The sequence below is a fragment of the Cricetulus griseus genome (assembly GCF_003668045.3).
Source record: "Cricetulus griseus strain 17A/GY chromosome 1 unlocalized genomic scaffold, alternate assembly CriGri-PICRH-1.0 chr1_0, whole genome shotgun sequence".
Classification (NCBI taxonomy): domain Eukaryota; kingdom Metazoa; phylum Chordata; class Mammalia; order Rodentia; family Cricetidae; genus Cricetulus; species Cricetulus griseus.
The window spans coordinates 195,400,982-195,419,808 of record NW_023276806.1 but is presented as its reverse complement, the minus strand read 5'-3'; the positions used below and the strand labels follow the sequence as shown (position 1 = coordinate 195,419,808).

Here is an 18,827-nt window from a genome sequence, read left to right as displayed (position 1 = left end):
AGTGAGAAAAATGCCTGGAAGCAGACAGGTCAACATAAAGCAAAATTATTCTGAAGAGCCAGGCTTAGGATGCCTCGGCTCAATGCCCAGTGACAGAATTGGTTTTGGGTGGACCCAAAGGAAGATCCTTGACTGCAACACCTTCAACCTCAGTTTCTACTTCTGGTACAGAAAGCATAGGTTAAAATTCATTAAGGTTTAACACTAGCAAAACAAAACAAAAACAAAAAACAACAACAACAACAAAAAAAAAACAGGCTAAGACATGTAAAATGGAACAGGAAAACAATGAGCAGGGTCCTTCCCACTGGGGAGATGATTCAACACCAATCCTTTCACACACTTTTCCTTCTTGTTTGTTCCTAACTTAGGCAAACTCACAGTAGCAGCTCAAGATGGAAAAGTGCCTAGTGCAACCAGGCTGAACTGCCAAACCTGAATCAGTGCGGTACAATTTCCACTCTGCTCCTGGTCAACCCACAGTGCCCCAACACTGGGCTGCCCTAGATTTCCAGATCTTCTACCCACCTGCCCAGCTCCACATGGCATGGGTTCATTTTGTTTTATTTAAGTGTGTGTGTGTGTGTGTGTGTGTGTGTGTGTGTGTGTGTGTGTGTGTGTTCACTTGCACATGCCATGGTGTATGTGTGGAGTCAGTTCTCTCTCACTTCATGTAGGTTCCTGGGGATTGAACTCAAGTCATCAAGCTTGTGTGGCAAGCACCATTACCCTCTGAGATATCTTGCCAATCTCCTGGTTTTATTTTTTATTAAAGTAGACTCAAATTTTCAGAGTCCAGAATTTGAAAGGAATTCCCAGATGTATTTAGGGAGTAACAGAGCAGGGCTGGAGCCTCAGATATGAAACAGATGTGTGGTTTAGACCCTACTAGCTCAAGTGGTCTCTCTGTTTCTCTGTCTCTCTGTCTCTCTCTGTCTCTGTCTCTGTCTCTCTCTGTCTCTGTCTCTCTGTCTCTGTCTCTGTCTCTCTCTCTCTCTCTCTCTCTCTCTCTCTCTCTCTCTCTCTCTCTCTCTCTCTCTCTCTCTCTCTCTCACACACACACACACACACACAGAGCATTCAATCCTGAGAAGCTGTGCTCTGAATCATACCTAGTGTGAGTCCCCATGACCCATACCTCACCTTGGAAATGATTCCCCCTTGTAAGTCTAGGAACACAAGCAAATTGATTTAAAGCAAGACCAGAAAACAGAAAATGATGAAATCAATCTGTGGGACATAGCAATGAAGGTTGGATTTGTGTTTTATACTCCTATTGACTCCACATATAGACATACACTCAGGTCTCATCCTGAGTAGCTGGTCTGGCTTGGAGCATGGACGCCTCAAACACACACCCTGCTGCAGGCTCTGTCCTAGATCATTTCAAGTGCCACCTTGATGGGATTAAGAAATGCCTAGGATGTTAGTGAAATGCACCTTTAAGAGTATCTGTATGCTTCTCCCAAAGGATTAATTGAGGAGGGTAATGTCAATCCTCAATGTGGGTGGGGTCCTCATCTGAACAAAAACAAAAACAAACAAACAAACAAACAAACAAACAAAAACAGAGATCCTTTTAGTATTTCCCTTTCTCTATACCCTCATCCACAGAGACGTGAGAAAGCAGTTACCTGCTGCCATGGCCAGAACCAATGCCACTGCCATGCCTTCCCACCCAGGCTGGGCTGCAGCCCCTGAACCAAGAGCCAGATGAAATCTTTCCTCCCTCAAGTTGCTTCCTGCAGGTATTTGATCACAGCTAGGAGCAATAGGAATACAGACACACAGCAGAAAGAGCCAGAGCTCTGTTTAACCAACACTGGTGAGCGTTCCGCCCTTAGATAGGAACAGTGTAATGCGGCAGAAAACACTTGGGAAAAACACAAGCGCAGAGCGAAAGGAGCGATCACACCTCCAGAGGAAGTTTATCATGTTGTGGCTCACGAGGAACGTCAGTCTCTTCCTCTGTTGTCAGGCAGAACTCAGGGCTGATCAGAAACTATAAAATATGACCACTTACTGCAAAGAGGGAGTCAGAGAGGACTGCAGCAGAGATACTTAAGCAAACAGATTTTTAATCTAGATACCCCAACATTCACACAGACACCCTAAAGCAAGTCAAGATGGTGTTTGCTTCATGGATTTTGCCTGCAGATGAAATTTTAACAGGCTGTGGGTTCCTCAGAGTTCCCGGGCACCTCCTGATGATTTCAGCATTTATATGCCAGATTTCTTAACAGAACATGCCTTTTATGTTCACCACAGGGAAAGTCTGCCAAATGCGTGCTCACGCACATGCACACACACACATGCGCGCGCACACACACACACACACACACACACACACACACACACACACACACCAGAAAATACAAAAGACATCCAAATTGGCACTTTCCTCACCTCCTTTCCCCTTGCCTCATGTGATGTGCACTCAAGGAGCGAAATTATGGTCATCAAAGGCAAGGCTGAAAATAATTGGAACCCATACATTTCAAACAAAATGAAAAGTCAGTAATTTCGAGGGCAGCCTATGGATAGCTGGAGTCTAGCTCTCAGGTCCCCAAAGCCCACAGTCAACTTCCCTTACTCTCAGCAACCATCCAAGCCCCTTCCCGCCCACCTTGCCCACTTCGAGTCCCTTGTCACGCTTGCAAAGAACTCTGAAAGGCCCTTGTACACTCAGGAGATTATTACAGGGCTAGAAGACGCCAACTCCATAATTACGGCTACTGTGTGATTGTCATTATTCTCACACCCTGGGCTCAGTGGCTCACAAAACTTGCTGCAAAGTTCAGCTGCAGCCTCCAGCCAGCTATGGCTGGGCCTCTGCCCAGAAAGGTGGCAGTGGGTCTGATAACCTCTGGGAAAAAGCAAATCAGAGTTATTGCAGGGAAAGGGGCGTGGTGCCCTTGAGCTATTGGCGGTGGGAAATTCTATTGTCTAGGAAAAGAAACAAACCGGCCACTTTCACTTTTTATTATTTCAAACAACAGACATGGTAGTCCTGCTTTCCTTTTCCAACTCAGACTGTCCCCTGGGCTGGCTGTGCTGAGTCTGCAGAAGCAGACACCAGGCTTGAGCAAAGCTATTAAGTGGCTGCCACTCTGAACCTGTGGAGCAGAAAGTTTAGCTGCCTGGGTGGTGAGCACCCCCCACACCGGCCCACCAGGAGAAGGGCCAGCTCATTCCCCCCATGCAACACCTCTACTCCTAGCTTTCAGATATTTATGCCTCACCAGCCACACAGCACTGCTGTGGAAATTAAATATAACATCTCAGGTGGCTCAAACTGGACTGCTCTTTTACAGACCCACCCAAGGGGAAGATGGGAAATACCAGCCTGCATGTGACTGAGAATGCCCTCAAGTTTCCCATTAGGTGTTGCCTGTCACCCATGCATGACTCTGCCTCTACATTCTGCCAGAAGGGTGGTTTCTGTGCATTTGCTCACTCAGGCTCCTGGGCTATGCTCACAGCCACTCACGGAGCTGTGGCATTGAGTCTCAGTGGCAAGGAACACGCTTCTGCACTGTTCTAAATCATCTCAGATTTACAGTGCAGTTGAGTCTAGAAAAAGTCTATTTTCATCAATAACTGCCTGTTCTGTGCAAAGAACTCTCCACATTCCTGTTGCTGGCAACATAGTCTAAACAACTCCAGAAATGACATAAAATTACCCCTCAGCCAGGGGCTATTCTGTCTGGACAGCTAGTCTCGGATTCTTTGGGTAACAGTCTTTTAGAGTAAAGGAAGTTGCTTCTCCATTTTACTAATATGGGGCTCACCAGAGAAAAGAGTTAAAGCACCCCTAAGTGATGGGGAATGTCCTTCTGAATGTTGTGAATATACAGTTCTCTTTTTGGTTGATGAATAAAGCTGTTTTGACCAATGATCAGGCAGGATTCAGCCAGGCAGAAAATCTGGACATGGAGAGAGAAAGGTAATAGGTGGAGTCGGAGAGTTACTAGGAAGGTAGGACACCCAGGCATTCTCCGGTAAGATAAGGCCATGTGGAGATACACAGGTTAATAGTTATGGGTTAATAATTAAGAAAGAAAGAACTAGCCAATAAGGAGCCTAAGCCAATGGTCAAACAATTATAAATAAATATTGTCTCAGAATGGTTATTTCATAATGGCTGTGGGGAACTGATTGGGTGGAGAGAAACAGGTCCAATGAGACTGAGACAATCTCAACACCAAAGTGCTTGTGGACCTACCCTCAATAGTGTTTATTCTCCCTATGGGAGCTGATGTAGCCAATAAATAGACACTTCATTGAATGAATTGTGTATGGTGATTGTATTGGATAGTGTCTTACCACTATCACAAAATACCCAAGACAATTAAATTATAAAAAAGAAAGGGTGATTTGGGTTCACAACTGAGAAGGTTCCAGTCTAATTTCACTTGGCCTCATTGTTTTGGGAGAGTGGCAAGTTGATACAACATGACAATAGCAACATGTGATGGGAAAAAAGTAATTTACATCATAAGGCAGAAAGAGGAAAAGGAGAGACAGAGACAGAGAGAGAGAAATAAAGGAATGGGATTAGGCCATTCCATTCAAGGGCAAGACCTGATGACCATGGAGCCTTGTACTAGTCCCCAACTCCCAAAGGTTCCACCTTCTTCTGCTAGGGCCAAGCGTCTCACAGATGATTCAAACCACAGCATGCCTCTGGGAATTAGAATTCACTTTTCCAACATAGTGAATAATAGCAAAAGCAGAGTACTTCTGAAGAACCAGGAGAAGGTCTGTGACTATAGGAAAGTCACAGACTTCTCTTCTTGGTTGCATTCAGGCCTACTAGACATGTGTTCAGTAACTTTGGAGATCTAATCTCCTAGCCCACTCAAAACTTGAAGCCTCAGCCTAAAAGAAGGGAAAGCTGGCCACATCTCCTACATTGACAACGTGATGACTGCCAGATCATGGGAGAGCCTGAGAAGAAGCAACAGGCAGGTGGCAGCAATTTGACACCAGAGCTATTTGAGGACTAACACCTTGCTGCACATTCTCTGGCTGTCTATAGACTTCAGTTCAAAACACCGCTAGAAACCCCAAGGAACCACTGGCAGTGAGAAGGGATGCAATTATGCATGACACAAAAGGGGGCAGGGACCCAGGAAATGTAATTCTTGAGGATGTGCAGACAATGGGTAGATTGTCTTTCAGCTGTGGCACTGAAGACAAGACAATGAAATCCAGTAGATTAGGCACACAGTAAGTACCACCTGTGCTTTCTGCTGAGAACTTTCTGTGGCACTCTAGCAACAGACCCTGTTTTCTTTTCCAGATATTCAATAATTATTTATACACCCACCTCTCCCTCCTGTTCCTGTCTCACACGCCCTCCATACTGTTACAATCCAGACCTACAACTTTTGCCTGAATATCAAGTCCACATGAAGATGGTAGAGTAGACACAGCCTTCTAGACTTACATAGAATATGTCCTTGTGGCCATTCATAGTTAGTGCCAAGACATACATCAAAGGGAAAGGAGGGATCAAGGTTCAGTCATCATCATTTTACTTAGTCTAAATCACACAATGTTTGGAAAATGCCAAGGGAAAATTAAATAAGTGCAAAAGAGCAACTAATAACTAGCCAATAGAAAGCAGGACCTCTGATTTCCAGAGTTAGAAAGACTTAACCCTATCAAAGACAGCTCACAATAGAGCTGCTTCCAACCCCCTTGAGGATCCATGGCTGAGAATATTTCTGAATGGGAAGGTTCACATGACACCTGACACTGCCATAGGCCCACTGTACCAGGACAAGGGTTACAGGCCAAGTTCTCACACCATATGATTCCAACCATCCAGAAGCCACTTCTGTGTTTCCACTGCAGCCATGGTGTCCTCCTCTCGCAAGCTGGCTCTTAGCTCCATTAGCAGCTCTCAAGCAGGTCTGCACATTGCTCCATCTGTTCCCTGAATGAATTCCAGATGGATGCACCAGCCCATAAGGGCTGGAACAAGGGGAACAGGCACAGCCCTCCCCCGACTCCACCTTCTCCAGCTACCTAGGCTTAATAGAGACCTTGCCTAAGGCCACAAGGCCAAGTGGAACAGAATACACCATTTGGAACCACCCAGGAAGACTGGGCTAACAAGTCTCATGTGCATGCCAGCTCTTGGGAAGGGTGAATCCACCCACTCCTGCAGCCTGATTCCCACACCAGCCTACAGATGAAGGCAGAGAAAGGACACACAACATCTATAACCTCAACATCAGCATATCTCCTCAGCTCAACTCTGTCTTCCCGGCCAGCCAGGCCCACGACAGTAAGACACTGCGGGGATAGACCGTCTTCACAATAATCAAAACAAACGCCTCTCACTCCTACCTTCTTTAGCTTGCCACTTTTTGTGCCCACGAAGGCCAGAGAGTGGTTCTTGTAGACATAGGCGATGACGGAAGTCATGCGGTCCCTGTCCTCTGTGAAGACGGGAATGCCACGTACCATTTCAGACACTCCCAGAGGGGCATTCATATCCAGGCCACAGAAGTTGTCATCAATAGTTAGGAGCTGAAAGTTAAATGGAAGAAAAGTTAGAAAAGAACGTGTGCAATAGACGATCAGTTCCAAATCTTTCTCTTTTTTTTTTTTTTTGAATGTAACACTCAGCTGAAAGGAGCTAGATGGTCTGTTCTAATTCCCCAGGTAGTCAGCTTCAAGCCCATAGCAGCAGCACAGGTCCTTGGAGGTGCTGCTCACCACGTACCAAAGCATCTCCTCCAGTCCTTCTAAGTGCCAGCCTGGTGGACTTGACTGCCCATCCTCATGGTCACATGGGAAAGTTCTGGGCTGGCCAGCTGCCTGGGCCACAAACACATGGCTTCTGGTGTAAGAGAGAAGCAACCTCCGTGATTGTGTCTACACACACTGTCTTTGGAGAAGATGTGCTGGTGAGGGCTCAAAGGGAGAAAATGAAGTCTGGACACCTAAAGTGTGGCCAACAAGAGCACAGAGACATGCCCAAATGATCAGCCAAGGACAGGGCTTCAAAGGAGCCAGGTTTGTACCTGCTCAGGCATCTCCTAGAGCACAGCAAAGAGGGGCGGCCGTAGGCTTGGCACACCTAGAGCCACCTTCCCCAGAGCATGATCTGGGGATCAAGCTCCCCAGATCCCACATAAAAAGACCCCTCTGATAACCTCCTGGGAAGCGACCTGGTACCATGCCAATCATAGAAAAGCCCTTAAGAAGGAAACTATCTGCTCTCAGGCTCCCCCAAACACCTCATTCTCAAACTAGTCTACACTGCTGAGCACCCTCTAAAAGGGAGGCTTTTCAACAGCCTGTGGCACAAATGACCCAGTTTGTCTCCAGACTCCAGGAAGCATAACCTCCAGGGGTCAGGGGTCAGGGGTCAAAGGGGCGAGCTCCTGGGCATGTTTCTCGATCTCTCCATTCAGTCTGTACCCTTTCCATACCAGGCTTCCAGTTACTTCCAGCATAGGGGACCTCATGCAACAGTGGGGTCCCCTCTGGGTTCTGTTATGCCCAGGAGGGTAAAGACCTCTGCAGTGGCTGACAAGAGCTCTCACACTCTTCTCCAGAAGCTCTGGGTGGGCTCAGGCTTCTCCAAAGTGCTGGGAACTTCCTAGGTTTCTACTCCTTCCTTGGAAGCACCGCTGGCCTCAGGAGAGTTCCTCTGTCATCCTGTGCTTTTTATTTTCCACACTATAAAGTGGAAGGACGCAGTCCCTGCCTTTTGATGGGCTACCATAAAGCCTGCCGGGCTCAGGCCTGTAAATGTCTTTGGGCCTTCCAGAGAAGGGAATGAAATAAAATACAAGGTGTTGCTTTTTTAAAGGCTTAAATCCAGTGAAAGCAAGGGGCACCTGGGGAACAGCAGGCAGGTGCTTGCCAACACAACCCGGTGAAAGTGGCCAACTCAGCTCCCCAGGGCGTAGGGCTCTTTCACGCCCTTCCTGAAGGGGAGCAGGGTTAGGCATCAAGGAGGGAGGACAACATATTCGACACTGCAAATTTCTTAACCTCTCCACTTCTTCCACATGTGGGACAAGTATCTGTCCTATGCCTTTGGTCGCCTCCAGCCTCTGCTACGTGCGTCTGGTCCAACAGCTCAGATCCAACAAAACTCTCCCCTTCCCCTCTAAAACCAAACCAAACCAAACCAAAACTACAACACAAAAACATAAAAGAAAACTTAGCAGTGAAGTTTATGATGAAGCTTTAAGAACCAGTCTCACCTGCATCTTTCTTCCTGTCTCAGTGAAGGGAGAAAGGAGACAGGCGGTAGGTAAAGGATAGATGAGAGGAAGAAATGATCCGGGTTAAGAGCACATGATGCCTATTCCTTGTTAGCTGCAATGGTGGCAACCTGCCAGGTGTTCCCAGGGCATCCTGGGGCGCTCAGAAGCCTCACAGTCTTTGAATGTTGCTGATTCCGGTATACAAAGAATCAGCATCCCTAATTTTCTCAGCCTACAAGGATCCCCGGTACCAGTAAAGTCTGTATTCTGCCCATTTTAACCTATCTTCCAAGTAGCTGACACTGAATGATAATCTACACCAGACGAGAGGAAAGCAGGGCAGGGAGAGAGGGAGCCTGTGTGTCATAGTCCCACACCACCATCATCCACAAACCCCCTAGTTAACCTGAGATAGGGAAATGTAGGCTTCTTCACTTTTATCTAGAAGAACATTTGAGTGGCCAGGGTTACACCCCTTAGCTGGGTGGAACGCAAACAAATCAACTGCCACCTACAAAAACAGACTACAGTTGCATTCAGGCAACTGTATCATGAAGGTCCTGCCTTCAGAGGCAGTAAGGGGACACCTGTGATTCTCTTCAGCTGCAGCCTGTCACAGCAAGGGGCCCCAGGTGAGAATGTGTAGTCTTTTCCAAAAGGAAACTGGGGTAGCCCAGCCTGGCTCTCTGAACTGGGAGTTCTGCTCATCCTGGACCACTGGTCTCCACACCAAGATCAGTCAGGAGGCAGGGGTCCTGTTTCCACACCTCTACTGTGATACTCATCACCCACATTCCCTGTCCCTCAGCTCAAAGGAGACTGCAGATGCTGCTGGGGGCTCATAGATGACATAAGAGAAAATGACACTCTCCACCCTGGCTTCCCTGGGGCTCAGTTTTCCCCTCTGACTGAGACCCCATGTGATGAGGGTGTGATCTAGGCCTTAACCAAGCAGGGTTGCTGAGATTCCCAGCTGTCCAGAGAAGTACCCTTTCTTAGTTTCCTCAAAGCTGAAACACCTTTGGGAAGGATTTTTTTCCCCACAGTGAAGTACTGAGAAAATATCAAAGGACAAGGTTGTATAGCTGCTGAGCTGTCTCTCCGGGGTGTAACTTGCCTACTGTCCTCCTAGGCTCACTTTCCTGGGTTGTCAAATAGCAAGGCGGAGCCCACATGCAGACTGGATGGGACAGTGAAAAAGGCTTCTGTCACCTAGAAGTACTTCAGTGAGGGAGGGTATCTCATGTGGATTTGTTTGTGGGAATCCAGCCTGAACTGAAGACATAATGGTTGTAGGGAATAGAGACCCTTGTAGGCTCCTGAGCTGCAGCCCCAGGGTAATTACAGCATAGGAAAGGATCTGGAAGACTCTCCCTGCCCAAAGACACACAGTTGCCCATAGAATGCAGATGCCTGGGCTCCAGGCTAATTGATGAAAACCTTGGGCAGGTGAGGATGCTATGTATGCCTGTGCGCATTTGCTCTGACCCTGGCTGGCTCTTCCCCAGGGCCCCATTAACAGTATTATGAGAGCCACAGTCACAGGAGTTAGGACAAGACCTAGCTGTAATCAAGAGTCTAGCTGTGCCTGCAGGCCCAGGCCTGGCCTCTCCCTCCAGTCACTCCACAAATGCCCATGGGCATGTTCTAGCTGCTGGTGTGATATATCTTCCTCTGCACCCCATAGTGTGTGTGTGTGTGTGTGTGTGTGTGTGTGTGTGTGTGTCTGTCTGTCTGTCTGTCTGTCTGTCTGTGCGACATAGGTCTAAATGGCATATGGAAGCCAGAGATAAATATTGGTTATTCCTGATACGGCTTTCCACATTATTTACAGACACAGAGTCTCAGAGTCCCTCACTGAACCTGAAGTTGATCAATTCAGCTAGGCTGGCTGGCCAATGAGCTCCATTCTTATAGAGGAAGGACATCATTCCATCACAAGGGAATGCATGTGGGTGCCACTTGGATAATGCTGGTGACAGATACTCTGTGTCTTCTCTCGCACTACTAAAGGGACGTGTTCTTTTCTTTCCACTGTCCCCAAAAGTCCTCATAGAATGCATCTGATACAAATTACGATGAGTGGCGGCTCACTGCATTCCAGGGACTCTGAGTCTGAGGCGAGGGAACATGTTTTAAATATCTTTGGATCCTTAGCTTAGTGCCGGCTTCATAAAAGGTTAAGACATACAGATGGTAAACAGATAGGTAGATGGATGGAAGGATGGACAGACAGATAGGGGGATGGATGACCTAATGAATGTTTTGTTTTCCCAGTGGCTAACAGTATATATATACATATATATATATATATATATATATATAAGTATATATATACATATATATATATATATATATATATGATGGGGGAAGTACTTCTGTGTATGTTTATCTTATTGATTGTTAAATAAAATACTATTTGGCCAATGAAATGCAAGTTAGGCAGGACTAGGAGTCAAAGAGGATTCTGGGAAGTGTAGTAGAGAAGTGCTGATCCAAGCAGGAAGTGACATAGCAAGGAAACTCATATTTAAGTGAAGGAGAAACAGGAAGGGCCCTCTTTTTCCCCTCCGCTCCTGCTCCAGTGGCACAATGTGATCCACCGGCAAGGAGGGACGCCAATAAGGCGTCCGATAAGATAAGTCTTATAAAATATATAGATTTATGATAATTAAGACTGAGCTAACAGATGAGAATCCTAGTCATTTGCCAAGCAGCTTTGTACCTAATACAAGTTTCTGTGTATTCATTTGGGCCTAACTTGGGCAGGCGGCTGGCATAAAGCGCATATGTGGCGGTGGGACTCAGGCGGCTTTTGGCGGAAAGATTTATTGTAACATATATATAATATATATATATATATATATATATATATATATATGTACAGTATAACATGAATGAAAGAGAACAGGAAAAACTGAGTGTTAGGAGATAAGAAAGAACTGAATTCTCTCAGAAAGGAGACAAGTTATGAAAAAGAATATAAAGTTAATTGTTTTTCTAATCCTAATTCTGTCATGGATCTTTTGTTTTTGGTGGTTGCTAAGTGCATAAAATCTATTTGATACTAAAAGTGAGAAAATTAATCTAAGCTTTACAGCTTCCATTCTGAATGCCAATTCTAACTAGATACAAGTTCATTAAGTTGTATGAAATTTGGGTCTGGTCAATTTTGGTGCATTATACGTTGTATTTATTTGCAAAGATTTTTAATATTAAATTCTATTTAAAATTCCTTTCAATGTGTAGGCTATAAGTTAAGATGAGGGACTCACTGTGCTCCAGGGACTCTGAGAAGGAGGACAGGGACTATGCTTTACGCATCTTTGTACTCTGAGCTTAGTGCTTGGCTCACACTAGGTTATGAAGCATGGGGTGAACAGATGGATGGATGCACAGCAGGATGGCAAACAGCTAGACAGATGAGCAAATAAAAGCTTTGGTTTCCCGGCGGCTAACAATTTAGAACCAGGTTTGCCCATCTGAACTTTGTAACTGTGGGCAAATCATTTAACTAAGGTTTATCATTGTAACATGGGAATTGTGATACCAGAACACATTTCATAGTGCTGTGGTGAAGACTGGATCACCTAATCCAGTCAGAACACTTTCCACCAACCACTCAGCAAACACTACAATAGCACTAGCCCTGGCTATTATTTGTCAGATGGAGACAAATTCGGCAACTTTGGTGAATCTCGGCAGTGCAGAGGAAATACATGGTTTCTACCTCAGGAGTGTTGTGGAGACTGAGGCACTACTGTTGTCTGTAAGGGTGGGATAGAAATTGGATCCAGAAGGCTAAATGAAGAAGCGGATGAATGGGCTTTCTTGATCCAGAAGATCGAACAATTTCATTACAACTGCAAAACCTTGTATCCCAACAAAACCCACTCATCAGAAAGCCTGAGTGGGGCCAAGACAATCATATGTTTATGACCTTCTAAGTGTTTCTGTGTTTTCAAAGTTACCGGAGTGGCCTTTATCACCACGGAGGAGGGGATGGGCATCCAAACCTCAGACTTTATCCCCTAACATCTTTAGATAGTAGCACACCACCCAAGCTGGACCTAAATGCCAAAGGCCCCACAACAGCTACCCAGTGGCCGGCAAAGTACTGGCAACCATGGGAAGGTGGCATGTGGAGCCATAGCTGACACTCCGAATTACAATCTAATAGCTTACCGCGCTTCCCTCGCACACAGCAGCAAAGGTTACCGTGCAATTATGTGTCGCTACATACAAATGACAGAGCAGTTACGGTTACTTTACCAATTACAGGGAAATTGCTCCCACTCTGCAGAGACTGGCACTCTGAAAACTCTATCATCTCCACAGAGGGGAATGAAAAGGCTGCCAGCCTCCTTCCTCCAGCAATGTCCCTTGGCTCGGGACAGAACCACAAAGCAGCCACTTGAGAAGCCCAGACCTGAGAAAGGCTGGAGGAGCATAGTAGAGTCGGGAAACTGTGAGAGTTCTCCTTCAAACCTTAGGAATCACCTTCCAACCCCAGGTCCAGTGATCAGCTTTTAAGGACCCAACTATCATGCTGACAGGCGTGCCAGTCCATCTTGAGGACTGTAAGGCATGAGGTGGGTTGGCACCTGATCTTGATGCTGCCCAATGCCAGCTGGCAGGGCCCTGGTCCTCTCCTCACAGCCCCTTCCCTGCCACACAGAGATGCTTTCCCTGGCCCTCAGTTGCCGCACCTTTACCAGAACTCTAGTGAACCCTTATTACAGAAAGGTCAGAACCAGGCCAGAGCTCAGTGGTCCAAAGGCAGTGCTAACGAGGCAGGGGTCATTAGGTTCATCCCCCTGTGGGCTAATTAGCTGAGCTCTGGGATGTAGTCTTTTCCATAGCCACAGGCTGCCCCTCTCACCCCAGGCATCCACTGCTTACAAATAGCCCACACTGGCCCAGAAATGCAGGGCAGGTGAGCAGGTGTGATAGATGGATGCAGCCGACTACTCTGACCATGGACTACCTGCCAGGCTGCTCTGGATCCCAGAAGAAAAATGAAAGGCCAGACCTGATTCATCTACACCTGCTCTGAGGGCAGCAAACAGAAGAGTCCATACACCTGGCACAAACCAGCCCTTCTTCCATTCTGGGGGTCACGGAGTATTGCCCAGCCTCACACGTGGAGTTCCAAGCACCTCCACAGCATCTTCCAACCCTGAGACATCACCCTGTCCATTAAATGAGAGAGGGAAGCAGCCCAAACCCCTAGAGTGAGGCCATCTGAGCCTCTGTTGGGGTCCCCTAGTCTATTGGAGCTCCTCACTTTGAGCAAGGGTGAACCGGGTCTTCTGGGAGAACAATGTGGTTGACAGATCTTCATTTATTAATTTGCTTCAGGATATTTATAAAAAAGACCAAGCATTAAAGGAAGTCCCAGGAACATAAAAATGCGTAATTCTCAGTTGATGTCCCCAAATTGTTGTTCTGTAGTGGGGAAACAGACCTAGGCTGTATTTAGACAAGCTGTTGGTATCCTGTTTCAGGTGTCCTTGGAGAGAATGGAGGACAGGGCCACCAGCTGCTAGGGAAACAGGCAGTGATTTGGTCTCCACTTCATGTTCTTTGGCTTAGAACACAGCATACCACCATTCTTTGGTACTATTTCAGTGAAGAGAGTAAGATCACCAGGCCAGACCAGTCCATTTAACACGAAACAAAATCAAGACTTGAATATGGCTGCCCTAGTAACCTATTAAGTTACTAGGCAAATTCCCAGTCTAGAAGGAGAAAATAAACAAACAAACAACAGCAAAACCCAGATGTCTAGCAGGTTGCTAGGCAGCAGCCTTAGAGTGAGCGTCTTCCAGTCTCGGGGATAGCAGGGGTCACAGCTTAAGGAAGGGACCTCGGCCCTCCCTCTGCTACCTCCAGAGCCTAGACACAACCAAACCTCCCCTCTTGAGTGGGTCCCTGACCAGTCCTCAAGTCCTAACCTTCCTCTCTCGTGTCCATGTGTTCCAAAGGAAGTGAAAGGGGAAGCTTTGTATAGAAATACAAGACAGGAAAAAAAGGAGAGACGTCTGTGAGCCAATGCTCCTGAGAACAGAAGACCATTGGATCCTCAGCCTCACAAGTCGTAGCTCTCTTTGTATTAATTACACCTTACACACACACACACACACACACACACACACACACACACACACACACACACAGGGGCTGTCCATAGCCAGCCTCTGCTAGAAACCCAGCATCAGTGAATTGCGCATGTGGGATTTCTTTTTAAAACAGGTATTGATCAGATAAGCTGTAATAGCTCATGTCTAAATACAGACTCCGATTGTGAATCTCGGCAGCACAGGCTGATAATGATCACCCACTTATTAGGAACCATATCTCAAATATGGCTGCTGACCCCTCAGGTGCTCATAAATACACCAGAGCCTACAGCACACGGGGCCCCTAGAGATGATGCTGTGTATGCTCTACTATGTCTCCTCAGGGGTAAACAGAGAGGGCTCTGGGGAGCCTAGAAAGAACTCGAGGAGACTGTGGTAGGCTTTAGTTTCACCTTGTTGAGAAGTGATCATTTCTATAACAAAGAGTTAACACACACACCGTTGAGAAGTGATCATTTCTATAACAAAGAGTTAACACACACACACACACACACACACACACACACACACACGCTTCCAGCCCTTTGATGCCTTTACTAATTTGCATAATGTTCTCTTTCTCCTTCTTGATCCCTAACCCTCTCTGTAAGCACTATTGAGGCTCCTGCTGCATTGAACTCTCAGAAGGAAGCCAGAGAAGAACTGTTACAGGTGACACTTGCCCCTGAACCCAGGCTGTGAACATAGACAGAAAAAAACTGGAATGGGGGACTGCAGCCATCCACCTAGTTTCTAATGCATCATCTCAGAGTGATTCTTTATTGTGTCCTTTTCAATGGGACTGTAGGGGAAATGAATGTGTACAGGAGAGAGGAGGGTGAGCCCGCCAGCCACAACCACAATAACCTAGTTAGACAAATACGTTATTGAAGGGACCCAGTAGAAAGTGTCTCGGGGCTGGAAAAACAACCCAGCAAATTGCAGCCAAGGTTCCCAAAAACCAAGAGCCCTGCTTCCAGGCATCTCATAAAAGAGAGGAGGGGGCTAAGTATCAGGACAGAAGAAGGCCAATTGTGTCTCAGGAGCTCTGTGGGGAGTTGGAGCAGCTTCTAAAACTCAGTTGTTGCACTTCCATACCTATGGAGTAATGGAAGTCATAAACAAAGGCAGTGTTTCTTTTTATACTCATTTTGAAATCTCTGTGTGCTTGGGGATCAACTGTGGCCCAATGTCACCAGATATCTAAGAAGTCTTTGCTAGTCATGATAACAAGCTAGCCTCCTAATAGGGAACTGAGGCTGTATTCCCAGAAGAGAGGCACTAATCTCAACATGCTTTCCGCAAGCCAGGCCACAACCAACAGCAAGTGTTTGCCATGTACCCTCCCAGGGGTTGCTGAGCAAAGCCATCAGAGAGCTCAATCAGGATCCTGGGGGCTGGACCCATGACCTTCTCCTCATTAGCCCAACTGCTGAGGGCCCCAGGTTCCTCCCTCTGACAAGCAGCCAGGACCTGGCACAATGGAGGGCTGCACAGGGCATAGCTATGGACCAGCTTGGCAAGAGAATCAGAACTCTGCAGGTGGCAACTAGGCTGGGAGCAAACCAGTAGCCCCAGCTGGACCCCTGGGGACTCCCAGAGAAGTTTCTCAGCCTTGTGAGCAATACCATTCTGGAAGCTCCCCTCCCCTTCTAGACCTTAACTTTACACGCCCCTAGCAGCTGCCTGACAGGGCAGATAAATCCCATACAGCCCGCCCATCAATTCCCAGCTCTTGTTCTCCCTCCCAGAGTTTAAGGCAGGCAGGCACAGCCACCACTCGAACTATAATTGAAGTGAGGAATGCCACGATTATTAAGTTTGTGTGTTTCCTGGCGGGTAAAGGAAAGCAGTGGCCCTGCTCGCCAGGCTGAATTATGGGGTAGGTCATTCCCTTGTTAGTGGGAATAAATTTTATTAGCCCCACTCATGTTGCCACGTATCTTCCTCTCTTGCTCCTCAGGCCCGTGTGTCTGGGTAATGTCGCCTGCATACAGGATAAATCAGCAGAACAGATCCCATTATATTTTGGAACACTGACAGAGACACAGTAAAGACATGGAGAATGGTACTGGCTTTCTTTGCTCTCTGGCAGATCCCGGTATCTCTATGTGGACAGCATATGAGGGCAGACTCACTGGGAAGAAGGATCTAAATGGACAGACAGAATGAGGAAAGTGCCCTTGGTTGCTCCCTTCTTCTTTAACTGTGTTAATGAAATAAGAGCAGTTGTCAGTGTGTGGATGTGTGATCTTTCCCTTTGGCCTTGCAAAAATTAAAGGACACCAGAACATAAAGAGTGGCAAGACTGTGGCTTAAAAGCTGTCCCCTCCTAGTGCATTCTGGGTGTTCATCCAGTGTACATGGCAGGCCGGCCAGCAAGCACATCCTAGGAACTGAAAACCTGAAAGTAACCTCAGTTAGGTAAAGCCCAAATCTTTCCAAAGAAGATACTGATGGCGAAGGCTCAGCAATACATCATACGGACAGTATAAGTAGAGGTGGGAGAGAGTGCAGGGTGGGGCTGAGATCATTTGTATTCTCCAAGGGGCTCTGTGCCTGTCCCTACTTCCTAATAATGTCTGTGTGCCTCTTTCTGCTCTTTATTAAATAGATATTGTCTCACCACTCCTTCTTTAGCATAAAATTGAGCAGAAGGGAAGAAACTGTTTACTGGCCCTATGGAGCTCATGAGCTGGTGCTGGCTGAGACCCAAAGGTCCAGACTCCCTGGCCAGCATCCTTGCCAAGACACCACCCTGTATAGATGAGAGAAATTAAAGGGAAGTCCACATCTGGAGTGATCAGTGGGGCATATTCATGTGTTGATTGACAAGATGTCCAGCTTCCCATTCAGGCTGCACTATGCCATACTGAATGAGGCTGATGCGTGCGCGCGCGTGCGCGCGTGTGCGCACACACACACACACACACACATGTATGTGTGCATACTCATGAGAGAAGACTATCACTATGCTAGCTGCTGAGAGTGGTTTGTGGGCAGGAGCAGGAACAAGGCACAGAGAGAGGCCAGGAGGTGACGAGGCACAGGGAACAGGGTTTAGAGCAAGACATGAAGAAGTGGAGAGAAACAAAGAGACATCAAGAAGAGAGACAGACACAGGGAAGGCATGTGCACATGTGGACATATGTAGTGACGTGCATGGCATTGTGCTGAACCTGGGAAGTGATGTCTCATCATTGTGAGGTTCCAGGTCCTTAATCCACCACTTGGGAACTTACTGCTGAGTCTCTTGAATCTGCCTGTATTAAAACCCTGCATGTGTGATTCTTGGCTTCTGCAGTCGCCCCACCCCCCATTGACTGGCTGGCCTCTGAGTGGCATCCTAGGAGAACACATTCAGCCTGGGGCCAACCTCAGACTTCCTCACACCCTATCTAGCTTGTCCCCTAGGTCTCAGCCATCATCACATGACCCCAAAAGACTATGACACTTGATCTAGATGGGACTTTTACTGCAAATCCCGCTGACCAAGATGGATAAGATAGGTGAGTGGTTTTATACCTGGAAGCCTGGCACGAGTGCTACATCGAGGGAAGACAAGGGAGACTTCTGTCTTGGGGTTCTCTTATAACAGGCATCCAAATCTTAAAGAAGGAAATTGGGGTACTCAAGAGGCTCTCGAGGAGTGAGAGTACAGGTGGGGTTGGGGGAGAGTTGCAATGTGTGTACCTATTGGGACAGGAATATGGTCCTCCATGAAACTTGGGTAGAGAAAAGGAGGAATTCCTGGACCAAGGGAGAGTGAGTGCCAAGCAAAGGGAGAAACCCTTGCCTCTCACCATAACAGGAAACAAGCCTAGGTAGTTGGAGCCCAGCTTCCTGCTGACAGGGAAATGAAAACAACCCAAGCTGACGGGCTAAAACTGGCCTGGGACAGCTGCCTGGCCATTCCGGATGCTCATTTTTATGGAGTTCAGGCTCTCAGGCGCCAGGCAAACCTGAGTGACCATCTAGGCCAGGACACAAGGCCAGCTTGAGGGGATGACCCAGTCTTCTCCCTAGGACTACCTGCTGTGTCTGGGAAACAGATGAATCACACAGCATGCAGGAATGGGGGTCTCCTTCACATCAATGATATGTGCTGTTGTGTAGGGAGTGAAAATGAAGTTGATCCTAGACCCCTGTGGGACTGGTTTACCCTGTGGGTAAACCTTTGAGTCATATGGGAGCTTGGCCCAGCCATGGTTCTTCCAGATGGGCCTCTGGAGTCTTGGGAGATTTTTCTAGGCTGCATTAACTGGAGAGCTCCACTTGAACCTGACCCTCAAGGCCCAGGATCACACATGCCCTGTTCTGCCTCAATGGTTCTTGCTCAGAAACCTGACTACCCAGACAAGGACTACTGGCCCTGCACTGAGACATGCCATGGGAGAAGTAGTGGGCTGGAAATTTAGACACACACTATGTTTTAGACTGCTAATTACATGACATTGAGGTAAGTAGT

General features: G+C 47.1%; 1 protein-coding gene across 7 annotated transcripts in view; it reads right to left on the bottom strand.

Annotated features, from left to right (window-relative positions):
* Positions 1–18,827, bottom strand: part of Plxna4 (plexin A4) — a 568,362-nt gene that overhangs the window by 357,642 nt on the left and 191,893 nt on the right. For all 7 annotated transcript variants that reach the window (XM_035451557.1, XM_027391406.2, XM_035451558.1 and 4 more), the window contains one exon: positions 6,361–6,543. In XM_035451557.1, the coding sequence (XP_035307448.1) occupies positions 6,361–6,543 (183 nt within the window). The remainder of the gene's footprint in view (positions 1–6,360; positions 6,544–18,827) is intronic.